This window comes from Mytilus galloprovincialis, chromosome 5, assembly GCF_965363235.1.
Source record: "Mytilus galloprovincialis chromosome 5, xbMytGall1.hap1.1, whole genome shotgun sequence".
NCBI classification, from domain to species: domain Eukaryota; kingdom Metazoa; phylum Mollusca; class Bivalvia; order Mytilida; family Mytilidae; genus Mytilus; species Mytilus galloprovincialis.
The window spans coordinates 13,918,315-13,932,785 of NC_134842.1; the positions used below are offsets into that span (position 1 = coordinate 13,918,315).

The 14,471-nt window shown below is 30.6% G+C and overlaps 1 protein-coding gene across 1 annotated transcript; it reads right to left on the minus strand.

Annotated features, from left to right (window-relative positions):
• Window positions 1-357: 357 nt before the first annotated feature.
• On the minus strand, window positions 358-13,776 carry LOC143075208 (pre-mRNA-processing factor 19-like). Its single transcript, XM_076250551.1, has 17 exons — window positions 13,708-13,776; window positions 12,399-12,548; window positions 11,371-11,447; window positions 10,913-10,970; window positions 10,268-10,351; window positions 9,937-10,004; window positions 9,388-9,465; window positions 7,307-7,348; window positions 6,831-6,905; window positions 5,969-6,044; window positions 5,387-5,496; window positions 4,769-4,924; window positions 4,026-4,095; window positions 3,216-3,371; window positions 2,566-2,666; window positions 1,781-1,842; window positions 358-741 (listed from the first exon to the last, which is right to left on the minus strand). Exons 1-17 carry the CDS (start codon window positions 13,724-13,726, stop codon window positions 597-599), a joined length of 1,527 nt encoding a protein of 508 aa, XP_076106666.1. The 5' UTR covers window positions 13,727-13,776; the 3' UTR covers window positions 358-596.
• Window positions 13,777-14,471: the final 695 nt, after the last annotated feature.

Sequence of the window (14,471 nt, forward strand, 5' to 3'; positions counted from 1 at the left end):
TTCAAACAACTGCTTAATTCATATTTAAGAGTGGCAAGCACCAATTTTTTAACCGTTGCTAGGCAACATTTCTGTTGCCAAGGTTGTTTTAAACATATAATAAACAAATTCAAAGGGTATTTTCATTTGTGACTTCAAGTTCTTCTTGGACAAACAATATTTTTTGCAAATATTTAAATTTTTACTGATAAAGCAATTATTATGTGATAATTTTCATTCTTAATAAAAACCGTTGCTAGGCAACTTTCCTTTCACCGGAACACAATAAAATCATTATTTTTTCAAGTGTCTATACTAAGACCATCGTTGATATCAATATAAACTTATTTGGAGAGGGGGCCAAAAATAGCCCTTATCATACCTTGTCCTTTTACTTTTGAATGTAAAATTAACATTAGTGTCTAAATGAACTAATAATGACATATATAAAATAAAGTTAAACAAAACAGTTTTATTAGACTGCAGGATATTTGTTGACATAATGCAGTCATGGCGTTCTACAGAACTAAGTTCAACCTCTACCTTATATAAACCAAAATATATGTGATGATGATACTAACAAAAATTATGATTTCATTCACAGATTGTTCCTGGTTTTAGCTCATCCCAAAGAATTTGACAGATCTATCCATACTGACTGAAGAAACAAATGTTGAGTTGTGACCAAATCTGACACCGGTTGCCATGGCAGTGTGATCGTTGAATACTCCCAATTCCTGCCACTGTTTACATAAATATACTCTGTAAATAGACAAAAATAAATATTGAACAGTGATGATGATTTTGAACTTATTTGTTTTTACATTTTTATAGATTTTACTATATTTCATGTTAAAGCAGGTTTAATTATCTATTCTTTTTTGCAATTTTACTTGGAACCTTTAATTTTTTTATTTGACAAGTTTTACATAAACAATCTAAAATAGCCAGATATACCGTTTATTAGTGCCTTTTCTCAAATCTAATATTTCATAAGGATGGAACAATAAAACAGTTCATGGAATTGATTGCTTGTGTTATGTTTATTGAAGAGGTGTACAGGTGATTCTGAGTTTCTTTAAACTATAAACCAGAAACGCCATCTTCTCTATACAAATAACATTTGGATACTCAAGAAATGATGGACCTGTAATAAGCTGTATAAATGCATAAAAGCTAATAAAAAAGAGTGGGTGCTTACATATGGTATTGAATGATAAAATGTTATGTAAGCTAATAAAAAATAGTGAGTGCTTACATATGGTATTGAATGATGAAATGTTATGTAAGCTAGTAAAAAAGAGTGGGTGCTTACATATGGTATTGAATGATGAAATGTTATGTAAGCTAGTAAAAAAGAGTGGGTGCTTACATATGGTATTGAATGATGAAATGTTATGTAAGCTAGTAAAAAAGAGTGGGTGCTTACATATGGTATTGAATGATGAAATGTTATGTAAGCTAGTAAAAAAGAGTGGGTGCTTACATATGGTATTGAATGATGAAATGTTATGTAAGCTAGTAAAAAAGAGTGGGTGCTTACATATGGTATTGAATGATGAAATGTTATGTAAGCTAGTAAAAAAGAGTGGGTGCTTACATATGGTATTGAATGATGAAATGTTATGTAAGCTAGTAAAAAAGAGTGGGTGCTTACATATGGTATTGAATGATGAAATGTTATGTAAGCTAGTAAAAAAGAGTGGGTGCTTACATATGGTATTGAATGATAAAATGTTATGTATGAACTATTAATACAGGAGTGTTTCTTGATCATAATTCACCATCCTAAAGTGTTTACCTTATGTCTGATCCAGCTACAGCCAGGTAAGTTCCACTTTGATCAAAACATAATGACCTCACCTGAAAAATAAAGTATACATTTGTATGTTACAGATCATGTCCCTTCAACTTATACATAAACTACGGGCTGTTCCATTTAAACATACACAGTAACACTTTAAAAACATAGTGACCACCCATAGAAGCGATTTCCAGTCCTGCATAATTTTCAACCTGTTTATCACAATATTAAATATTTTACATCCACCAATTGTGGCAAATTTAAGTTGCCATTCCCTAGGTCCCATGTATGTTTTTCTGGAACAGCTCTTAGTAATAACTTGTATCACATATGAAGTCTCATAGTCTAAACCATAATTAATGTAGTTTGATATTCATTTTAAAAGATTAGCATTATAATGAAATTGTAACTTCATGGTAAACCATCTTACAACTAAACTTCAACATATGGGATGGACAGACCAGAATAAACACACCCTTCCTTTTGTAGGCGGGGAATAAAAATCTGTTACAAGGTTTCTCACATGTTTCATATATCTATTATTTAAGGCTGATCATTTAAAAACATACATGGAACCAATGGAAGGTACTTTGAAAACTCAACTATGGTTAAGTTTAATACCTATTTTTCATGGATTTTAAGGATATAAATAAACCACAAATTCAAATGTTCCACAAAGAACAATTTTCTATAGCCTTGTTTGCAAAATTTGGAAAAAAATAGAAAATCAAATATCCACAAAAAACCAAGTGCTTCACCGTATATACTTTTGATTAACCTACTTCGTATTTGTCATCCAATGTTAATGTCTTGAAGTTCTTCAGTTTTCTTAAATCCCACAGTTTGACAACAGAATCTTCAGCAGATGTAGCCAGATAGTAACCTGTGGATAGAATAATAACTTGTTATAAACTAAGAATTATATAAACAATTTCATTCATTATGTTGTGTTGTATGATAACATTTCACAGATGAATAATTATTACTTGTGAAATTTTTAGATCTGAATATAAAGTCTGAAAACATAATTATCTTAGTTGACATTCCAACGTATCTTTTAAATTTTTCTTATACATCAAGTTATACAAGAGGTGTATTGTTAGACCCCTATCATCAACCAATTTTTTATTTCACCTCATTGTTTGATAAATTATTTCCATTTCATAAACATTATTGATAGGTCCTTCTAATAAGGTTACTAATTGTTCATCTATAATTCTGTTAATTTCTAATGATATAAAATGGCATCAGTATTTCATTCTGAAATTGCTGAAAACAGGAGACAATTATCATTTACAAACATAAAACATTTATTGGGGTTTAATTTCAGTGTTTATGTCTCCTAGTGGATTTCGAAACAAACAAAAAAAAGTTTTCCTAAAAATATTTCTGTTAAAAGGGACGTTTCTTTTTACAGGTTAAGTTTACTAACCATTTTCAGAGAATGCTATACTTGTAATAGGACCTTGATGACCAGGGAAGTTAGCCACATTGGCTCGTTCTTTTAAATCCCAAATTTTGATCATTGAGTCCTCTGTTCCAGTTCCAAAAATCAAACCATCAGGATGAAACTGTGCACATGTCAAAGCTATGAAATAAATAGAAATAAAAACATTCATTGAATGCAGAAATAATGCTGAAACAGAGCACATGGTAATATGTCCTCACCTGTAAAAGTGAAATAATTCAATATCAAATTTGAACTTTGTTTTGTTATCAGTGACAAATTTTAAACCTTTGTTTGAAAGCTTCATAATTTATAACATTTAAAACTGTTGTCTGTTGTCTACTTCTCAAGTGTAATAAACCGGATTTGATTGTTGTGTTGAAGAACTATCTGTAGACCTTAAGCTGTATTTTATTTGGTCAGGTTGTTGTCTCTTTGACATATTCCCTGTTTCCATTCTCAATTTTAAAATTAAACTTCATTCTATATCAGGACAAAACTGTTCATTTTTTTACATAAATAAGGCCGTTAGTTTTCTCATTTGAATTGTTTTACATTGTCTTATCTGGGCCTATTATAGCTGACTATGCGGTATGGACTTTGCTCATTGTTGAAAAGGTCTGTGTCATTTTGGTATTTTGTGGATAGTTGTCTCATTGGCAATCATACCACATCTACTTTTTTTATATATGTGAAATGTTATCAATCTTTTTCTTACAAAATTAAGTTTACCAAATAAAACTTAATCTATTGCCTCCATATTATGTATTTATTTCCTACATGAATAAATCTTACCATGCTGAGATTGTGGATCATTCACCTTTGTCAACACTCTACCAGTTCTCAGATCAGAAAAGGCCCAATGCTGTAATTATTATCAAAATATTACAAAATTTGTATACAAAAAAAAATAAACTAGAACTCACAAAAAGATACCCCTACCCTGCAATGCAATTAGTTTATTAAAATAAAATTTGCATCTTATACTAATTTTTTTTATATTTTGTCATTTCTTGAGTAAATTATCTCCCCTTTAATACAATGGAAAGAAATTATTTTCTGTTTAGCACATCCATAAATAAACAGTTATGTCTGTAGAAGTAAATTTTTGAGAGGTCTGCTTTTTTGTTCTTTCTCAAATATTTACACTAATAATTGAAGATATTGCTAAGACAGTCAATATAGAAGGTAGGATGTTTAAAAATAAATCCTTAATATTTCTTCAAGGTAAAATGACTGTGATTTTCTTTGTGTGTTGTTTTTAATACTGTAAAAGCAGAAAGGATTTAATTTGTTTATTTCATGGAAAGAATATATCCACGAAATTAAAACTCCCACCAAAATTTAAGCTATATATATTATCACTTCCATTTACTGGAAACAACGAAATTAAATCCCCATGATATCTTATATAAAGATAAAACCTCTTAATTTTAACCCCACGAAAAAATAAATGTTTCTACAGTATTGTTTTCATGTAATTGTGTAACAAATCTGCTGATTATTATTTGGGATAATAATCAAATGTCAAAACTTACCGTATCTGTAGATGAACTAAGGAGATAGTCCCCTGTAGCATGTAAACTGATTCCTGTTACTGGTGCGTCGTGGGCTCTGATTATCTGAGCACATTGAGCTGTCTGTACGCCCCATACTCTGATTGTACAATCTGGTGAGGCTGTAAACACTAACTCCTACAAAACAATAACAAACGTTCTAATGGTTAATCTCAACATGCTACATTTTCTCGTTATTGCAGACTTAAGAAGCATATAATTTCATAAAACCGTTTTTCATATCCTGTCTTTAAACATTTAGTTCTGGGGTTTTGGTAATAAAACTCTACTCAGTACACAAAGTTATCTTGAAACACCAAATCCAGTATTTTGAACAGTTGATTTATGAACCTGATCATGGTTATCATTTTCGAAAGTTTAATGACTAAAAGCCTTTAACTCATTATATAATGCTAAAAAATCCTTTAGACATTTCTATTTACATGAAAGCCTATAAGAAGACATTTAGACTTAGTGGAAAATTCACTTCTTATACTAATTTATTTCCCATAACAAAGGGTAACAAGGAGGGAGCTATTTTATAACCCTTTCCCTGAAACTGTAATACTAAATATTTCTGAATCCTTTTTCTGTACGTACCTCATTCGGGTGATATATAACACTGGTGACCTTTTTAGAATGACCTTTGAGAATGGCCATCACTTGTTCTGTATCTTTGTTAAACACTACTGCATTCTTGTCATTACCACCTAAAAACAAATACTTTAAATTACAGTACAAAAAACACAATAGTCTGCAAAAACTTAATAAAACACTCACTATACATAATTATTTGTGGGATACCAATTTTTGTGGTGGGTTGAACCATGGAAGCACATTTTCTATAGGCTTGTCGGCAGACTATGACAAACCATGAAATCCACTTTCCTCCATCCACAAAAATTATAAACCAATCCACAGTATTCAAAATAATATTTGATCATATTAGAGTATATATCTATATATATTTATTAATCTGGTCTCCTTATTTTGTACTGATTCATTTTTAGGTCAGTGTAAATAATATGTATTTAGATGAAAACAGGAATGTTAAGTGTGTACACGAAAACTTTTATTATCTATATCCGCATGAATTTGACAACCATTTAAAACCAGACGTGTGTCATTGGTTTTAAAAAATCATGGTAAATAATCAGTTATAAATAATATGCCAATCATTACCAGTAACAATTTTCGCTGTATCTTTCAGACAGATGTCTAATGCTAATATTCCAGGAACACTGGCACTGTGTAAACCCTGTAAATAAAATTATTTCATATTAATTTTTTCAAAAGTTTGTGTAACTTTTATTTAAACTGCCTTTGTTTCTTTCAAAGATAATCTTTTACTTATGAATGATCAATATATTTCGATGTTTTATGTTCTTGTAAAGCATGAACTGGTAACCTTACAAAACTTAACAACATCACCAAGGTATTTTATCAGGTAATAGTAACTTGTATTCATTGCATTTTTATATTAACACCAACTTACATCCAGACTTTTAAATCTATAACTTTTTTAATCTAACTTGTTTAAAAAAACTGTTCTGGTATATGGTCATTAGTCCTCTTGTTCGCATGTTTTTCTTTCATTTACCTTATCATGAAGATTTGACAGTAGAGAAAGAATGTTCCTATCATACCACATCTTCTTATTTTTATATATTGCCCAGAGTTGGTGCTTTGAAACCTCAATAAAGGATGGAGGTTAAATAATTCTTTAGTTTTAGTAAAAATGTATGGGATATTCTTTATGTATAGGTAGTTATCCCATTTTCAAAATGCCTTCCTGGAGTATGATGTATATTTAAATAGAATAGCCCTCAAATATTTGAAGATAGCTTTTATAGCTGACTATGCAGTATGGGCTTTGCTCATTGTTGAAGGCAGTACGGTAACCTACAGTTGTTAATTTCTGTGTCATTTGGTCTCTTGTAGAGAATTGTCTCATTGGCAATCATACAAAATCTTCTTTAATATATGTATCCATTTAATACTGTCTGAAGTTCCATGACTATGATTATAGAAAACCTATACATACTGTATGTGATGCTAGTTGTCTGTACTGTTTTATATCTTCTACTGTGGCTAATCCTTCTGGTACGGTTTTACCTCTCTGAAAAAAACATTTTACAATAGCACTTTGTTTTTTAAGTTCTAAATTCTTTTCAAATTGTAATATAGTAAACAGGTGCTTTTAAATCAATAACTAAATATTTTTTAATTTGTTAATTTACACTGGATGTATGTTTTAATCACTGAATTAACATTAAGAATATGTAAAAATACGGTATTATTTAGAAAATAATTTACAGTGGTAAAATTAAAAGGGTTTAGGTTTCATGGTTCTAATTGAGGCCCATTTCAAGCTGAGTGATTGAGGTTGACAAAGAATAAATTGTTTTCAATTTACTAAAAATCTCTAACATGTTTAACAACAAATCTTTCTCCAGTTATAATGCTGTCTAATTCTTTAGCAGACTAACTAACTAACTATTAAGAGTTCTCATAATTTACCTTCTTTCTTTCAGCTGTCAGTAATGTGGCTTTGTCTTGTAACTGAAAAAATTAACATTGGCTATTAACAATTTTATTAAATTTTATACATAAACCTTACAACAAAAATTCTTATTAAAGATTTCCTGACAAAAATTTATTGCCATACAGGTCTGAAAATAAAGTATTTACCATACAGGTCTGGAAATTCACAGATGACGGTCTAGCAGTTTGAATCAATGAAAAATGTATTTAACTCCTGTCATTCTATTAAAATGGATGTGGGATGGTACAAACATTTTTTTTAATTTTCCAACCTCAGTCAATTGTTTTTGTATATGTAAGTAATTTTTTGGCAAAACAGGTGATGAAAATGGGGAAACCCTGCAATCCTAACGTCGATGGTTGGATATGAATAAATTCCCCTTACAGTATTATAGAAGTTTATGACAGAGAAACAAAGTGTTAAGACAAAGGACGCATTTCTGAATTACTTGTTTATTGTAGCCCACTATTTTGGGGCAAAATAGGACACTGTCTGAGCTGCAGTATGTTAAACTCATGAATTTCTAATATAATGTATGTGGTCAAAACTAATTTCTTCTGTTCAACAAAGTAAGACTTTCTACATATAGAATAATGGACTTTTTGTTTTTGATACTAACTTTATCACAGTAAAATATCAGGTGAGCATGAAGGGCGAGCCTGATATTTTACTATGATAAAGTCAGTAATCAAAAACAAAAAGTCCATTATTCTGTTTATCGGTAATTTAAAAAAAATAAAAATCACTACTATACTTTTTTGCATAATCATGGCGAATCACACTTGACGTCACAGGCTACATTACGTCATTTGAAATTTAATCACAGTGCAGTAAACATGGCGTTCTCTTGCACAAAGTATTGAAAAGGAATAATTGCATGCGTTTCATTTATATTCTGCTTTGGACAAGACTCTTACAAGGCCAAATATAATGTTAGCACACCAGTAAGTCAAATTTCTTTTTTTTCCACAAAGAATCAGCATAGTTTCACTCAAAACGTTGTCTAGTTTGGTGCCCCCTTTTTAAAATTTATACTAGATCTGCATTTAAATATGTTCTCTGTTATTCTCTTCGTTCTATGAATATCTGTCTTTATATTGACAATGAAACCACATCTTTTAAAATTGTATATGACAGTCCCACAAAAATGTCGAAAATGCGTACATTTCATTTTCTTCCCTAGATTCTCTTGTGCGATAGCAGTACCTTTTTAGTCACTATATATGTGTTGCGTCTAAATATGAATTGTAACACTTTATAGTGACTGAACAGGTAAAACAAATACTTCTCAAGAAGCAGAAAAAGAAAACTATACTTGGAACAGCACCAGGCTATGTATAAATGTATTGGTATTTTATGAATAAAAACTCAGATTGGAACAGCATGGACGAAATGTTACTATTAGTTGTACGTCTTTGAGAATAGCAAGGAAAGCTTGAATTTCATTTATCAATAATAGTGTAGAAAACTTTTTTTTTATCGGGTTTTCATACATTTTCTGTTCATGGCATATTTTCACAACAATCGTTCAAAAAGGCTAAACTAACTTTGTGGGAGCTTCAAACAATGACAAGTGTTTCATTCGCCAACAAGAATGTGTCCCCAGTACACAGATGCCCCACTCGCACTATCATTTTCTATGTTCAGTGGACCGTGAAATTGGGGTCAAAACCCTTATTTGGCATTGAAATTAGAAAGATCATATCATAAGGAACATGTGTACTAAGTATCAAGTTGATTGGACTTCAACTTCATCAAAAACTACCTTGACCAAAAACTTTAACCTGAAGCGGGACGAACAGACAGACGGATGGACGTACAGACCAGAAAACATAATGGCCCTCTACTATCGTAGGTGGGGCATACAAACTCATTCGTGCATGTCATTTGCGTACTGAGCCAATAATTTTTATATCACGGCCAGTCCACTGATACTGACATTATCAGTGAGTACACATCAAAGGAAAAATGTACATATTACCGATAAAACATATTATTGTCTGATTCTTTGTTCCTATTTATATTGACAAAATAAAGATAGTAGTATGTATAATACCTTCTGTAAAACTTCATCACTCATGCCTGCTTCCTCCATAGGTTCTGCTGCCTCTGGTCCAGCTTCTGCACCAATAGACTGAAAAATAGCAACTAATGTCTAAATTTGAATTTAACTGTTTAAATTATCAATAACTTTGAAAGAAGTTCTATTGCCTCTATCTTATACAATATCTATTTATATAAAAGTCATCAGCGTAATTCATTCTTTTTTATCACAACTGTTAAAGGAAATTGCACAAATGAAACAGCTCGACTCATAAATTTCTACCTGAGGTTCATTATTTACAAGAAAACAGGAAGGTTTTTAATTATTACCTACAATTTTAAATACAGATATCTATTAATGTTCATTTAAGTACCAGTACCATATTTTGCTACCCATATATTAATTTCAGGTGAAAACTTATACTGTTTTAGATGTCTTTGATGAAATTGTAGCTATATGTAGAAATTGTAGTTTAACATACACTTAGAAAAAAAATGAAAAGGAAGCATTTAAAATTTCAAGAACACAGATACTGATCTGATGAATTAATATTATACTTACAGGTTGGGGTGCAGGTGCTGCATAATTTCCAGGGGTAATGCCTGCCTGGGGTTTCAGTGTGGCCAAAGCTGAAAATATAATCATATTGTTAGATTTTTCTCACAGTACATGTATCTTAATTAGATTGCGTTATAAAAATTACTAATTACTTATCTATGTTTTATCAGACTTTGTTTTAGTAGTTAATTTAACTCTACATGCGTGATAAAAGCTATCTTTGTCATTAAATATAAATCATCTCAATTTGAAATAAAAAACATCTATATTTTTTGTCAATACTTTTACACATTTCAACCAAAAAACTTTTTTGTATAAACAGGCACCAATCTACCTTCTCTAGCTGCTGTTACTTCCTTGGTTAGACGAGCAATCACACGACATGCAGCATCGTGCTGATATAAAGCATGGGATAATTCTGAAATAAAAAATATTTAAAGAAATTAAATTACTTTAATCTTGTTTTCACTTTGTTATCTAATCAAAGAGATGTGTTTATAAGATGAGACAACTTTCAAACAGGGTGAGGATGTCATTAAACAACTACATATCTACAGCCATTTACTCTTCAGCAAAACCATACTGCATAGTAAGTAACAAAAGTTCCCAACATGACATAATCTGAAACAATTCAAAGCCACTTTAAACATTTTAAACATATTCATATACATTTATAACAAATATGATTTACACTTTCTATTTTGATGCTTCAAAATTGTATTGTTCATGCAGATCTGTGAATTCAGAAATTTCAGAAACACTATTAGTTTTCTGGGTATATTTTCACTCCCTGATGTGTAAATAGCATATAGAATTTAGTGGAAAAAGATTAAACTCAACTTTTTGCATGTTGCAGAGCATTTTTTTTCATGAAGCTTCTGTAATTGTGATCTTTTAAAAATTGGAAAGTAGATAAATTATGGTTTTAAATCCATGTTTTGAAATAACCCTTCAATTTGGTAAAAAGCAAGATATATACCTTGTCTTGCGGTCTGTAGCTGCTGTCGAAGGGTAAAACTATGTAACATTTGAGCATCCTGTAATAAATTTACACATAATCATACATTTGAATAATGATATATTGTATATGTTCCTTTTTCACATTGAAATATCTCCATTCATTTCCTATGAAAAATAAAGGGACATTACTTTTCATTCAAAAATAAATATTCTACATGTTCTATATCTCAAAAACATTCAAAAAGACCTATAATTATTTTTTTCTTTAAATTTATGGATTGTAAATAGGCTAATGATATTTTTGAATCTTCATTTTTAATTTGAATATACATCTGCAGCAAATCTCATTAAAGTCACTTCAAAGCATCTGAAAGTTATAAAAGTGTACAACCAGACTTAATTGAAACAGATAAACTAAATGTCTGAATGTTTGTTTAATTTATATAGATTGGGTGTTAAAACAGATAAACTTCTTACCCATTCATCTTGTAAAACCTTCAAAATGGCTGGAATACTAGTGGCAGAAGCAGGTCTTGGTTTTACTAGAGGGTTAGCTAAAAATAACAAAATACACTTGTAATATATTATCCAAAAACATGACAAACTAATCATTTACATGATGAATTTGTTCAATCCATTTAATGATCTTTATTGTTTCTTTTTAAAGAGAACACAGGACTTCAAAAAAGATGTTCACATTTACAATGATTTAAGAAAGACTAATATTTATCGGAAAGCATATCCTATGACTGTATGAGATAATATTAAAAATCAGTAAATTTGGAATATGCTTTCTCTTTTTTTCTTGGTCTGATGTAAAAAGGATTGGTCAAATCAAAAATTTGAAATATAAACAGGAGCTTTTCATCTTATGTCAGACTGAGAGTTCAAAAATAAACAAAACTGTGAAACAAGAATTGATTTACTTTGTTAGCAATTTTGTAAATTTCGATGAGGTTGACTAAATATCACTCTACCTATACATGCTACAAGGGAAAATTGTATGTTGACCTCTAGATGTCTTTCAATTATTTTTGTGATTGGATTATTGTTGCACTGGGGAATACCCAGAATCTTCTTTATTTATAGTTGTTCACCACTCAGGACGTTGATTCCTTTGGTCAATAAGAATGACTGCAATGACTTTTTCTAAATATTACATGCAAACTTTTACTGCTGCATAATGTTAGAGAGCATTCTTTTTCAGTATTAATCATATTTTCTATTAAGAGTGCATATTTTTAAAACCTCCTGAATTCTGTACCATTTTTAAAAAGGTTCCATGTACCTTAATCTTATATTTCATAAACTGTATTATGTAATTAGGTCATTAAATAACCTTTTTTCTCCATTTCATACATCGTTTATGGTTCATGTCCTCCTTTTTTATGCATGTACAGGAATCTTGTAAGTGTATTTTCCTTTCTTTCCTATTTCATGTCCCCTTTTGAAAGCATACACTTGAATTTTGTAAGTTTATTTTCATTACAAGTCATGCTACTTACCTTTTATTTCTATTAGTGTTTCTACAGCTACTGATTCTCCATTCATTGGATCAACTCCATTTTCCTTTATATATTTCTCTATCAGTCTTTTCTCATAGACGTGTCCTGACACAGGGGATATAACTGGCTGTTCTGGAACTTCATTACTGACTAAAAGAATATGTGTCATTTGTATCAACATTAAGCAATCATTTCTTTATTCTATAAAGCCTATTCTACATGTACTTGTGTGTTTTTATAACCAACTATATAGTATTTGTTTTTCTCATATTAAAAGCCATATACATGTAGTTGCCTGTAATTGCTAACTTTCTATATTATTTGATCTTTGGTGGATAGTTGTCATACACCTTATTGCTATTTGTCCGCCAAAGATCAAATAAATTGGAAGTACTGCATAGTTGGTTATAAAAGGCCCCAACATGAAAATATGAAACAATTGGTCATTGCAAAGGTTGCCGGAAAATGTTGTAGTCACATCAGAAAATATCCGACACCACAATGGAAAAGTGATTGTTTTTTGAGTCAAAAGTTAAACCAATGCTAAAAATTGCATCAAGCAGAATGTAAAGATTATTGGAAATCGTCTAGAGAAACATTTGAAAGAACACCCAATAATAGGCTCCTTCACGGTTAGTTCAGCCATATTGGATAGGGGGAAGATTGTCACTAAAGAGATAAAAATAGTGTGAAAAATAAGGGAATACATCGTTAAAATAGAGCAGTTGCTTAGAAACATGCATAGGATTTCCCATACTTTCATAATGTTCCCAACTTTTTAATAAAAATCTGCCCCCTATCCAATATGGCTGTACTAATTGTGGAGAGCCCTATTTATAACTTTGACACTGAAAACACCTATAACACCGGAAGTAGCACAAGCATGACAAGTGTAGTTAGTGACGATGAACCAGAGCCAAATATAGAGGAGCAAACTGATCTCCTGTGTATGGAAACACTTAGGTAGACAGGTAGATCTCCGAATTGCGAAAAGATGTTTTGGCAATCATACCATAATCTCCTTATATTTTTCAAAAGGCAATTCAAATCATTTAGGTATTCAATTTCATGTGACATTTCATTGGTGTCAACAAGATAAGCATCATTTTAATCTACGATTCTCATGCGTTTTAAGCCGGCATGGCAAGCATGATGGTGTATTGTGTGTATTTTGAAAAGTACTGAAATTAAAATTGAATGTAGACATTCATTGATATTGTGTTAACTTGAGCGATTGTTGAAATGCAGCAGATGTAATTGGGATTCGAAATATATGAGAAAACATTAGATTTTTCTTTTTCTTTCTTACTTGCACAGCAAAGCGCCATTTTGAATATGTCACGTGATAAAATTATAAATTCAAATCTATAGTCGGAAATTAATCCGGATAATAGTGTGGACACTATTAAAAAAACATATTTTTTCGATATTTATAAAAAAAAAATAATAGATATGACCTTGTATGTAGGAAAGCACTAATATCAAAATTTGATGGGTGGTTGTTATTTAAGAAATCTTGTTTTAATATATAAAGGAAATATCCAATTAAAAATTTATGCATGGTGGGGTCAACTTGATAAAAAGTTCCTTCAGACCCCTTCCCCCTAGATTTATTTTTTTGAAAAAGCGAAGATATTATTCATCATCGCTTCATTTTAATTTTCTGGCGAGCTGAACACAAAGAAAAATATTTCTGAAAAAGTTTGCCTAACATTCTAAGAGAGGGATTCCAACCAAATCAAAATCGAAAAATTTGCATTAGTGTTTAAGCCATCAGAAAATTAGAATTATCCTCCCAAAATTATGACCAGATAAAACGATAAAAACTCAGACATTTTTACATGATCTTCTGGCATTTATTTTAAAACAATCGCTCATAAAGTGACTGGGGATATTTTTTTGATAAATATCGATTTTACTGGAAATGATAGGACTTTTTTGAGTGGGAACTCTTTTATGTCCACTGACTGTATATATCATTTAGTGACATATATGTCTCGGATATTGATCAGCCCCAGACGAATCAATAACCGAAAAGATAGGTTTTTCTTATTGTGAAAAGACATAAATTTG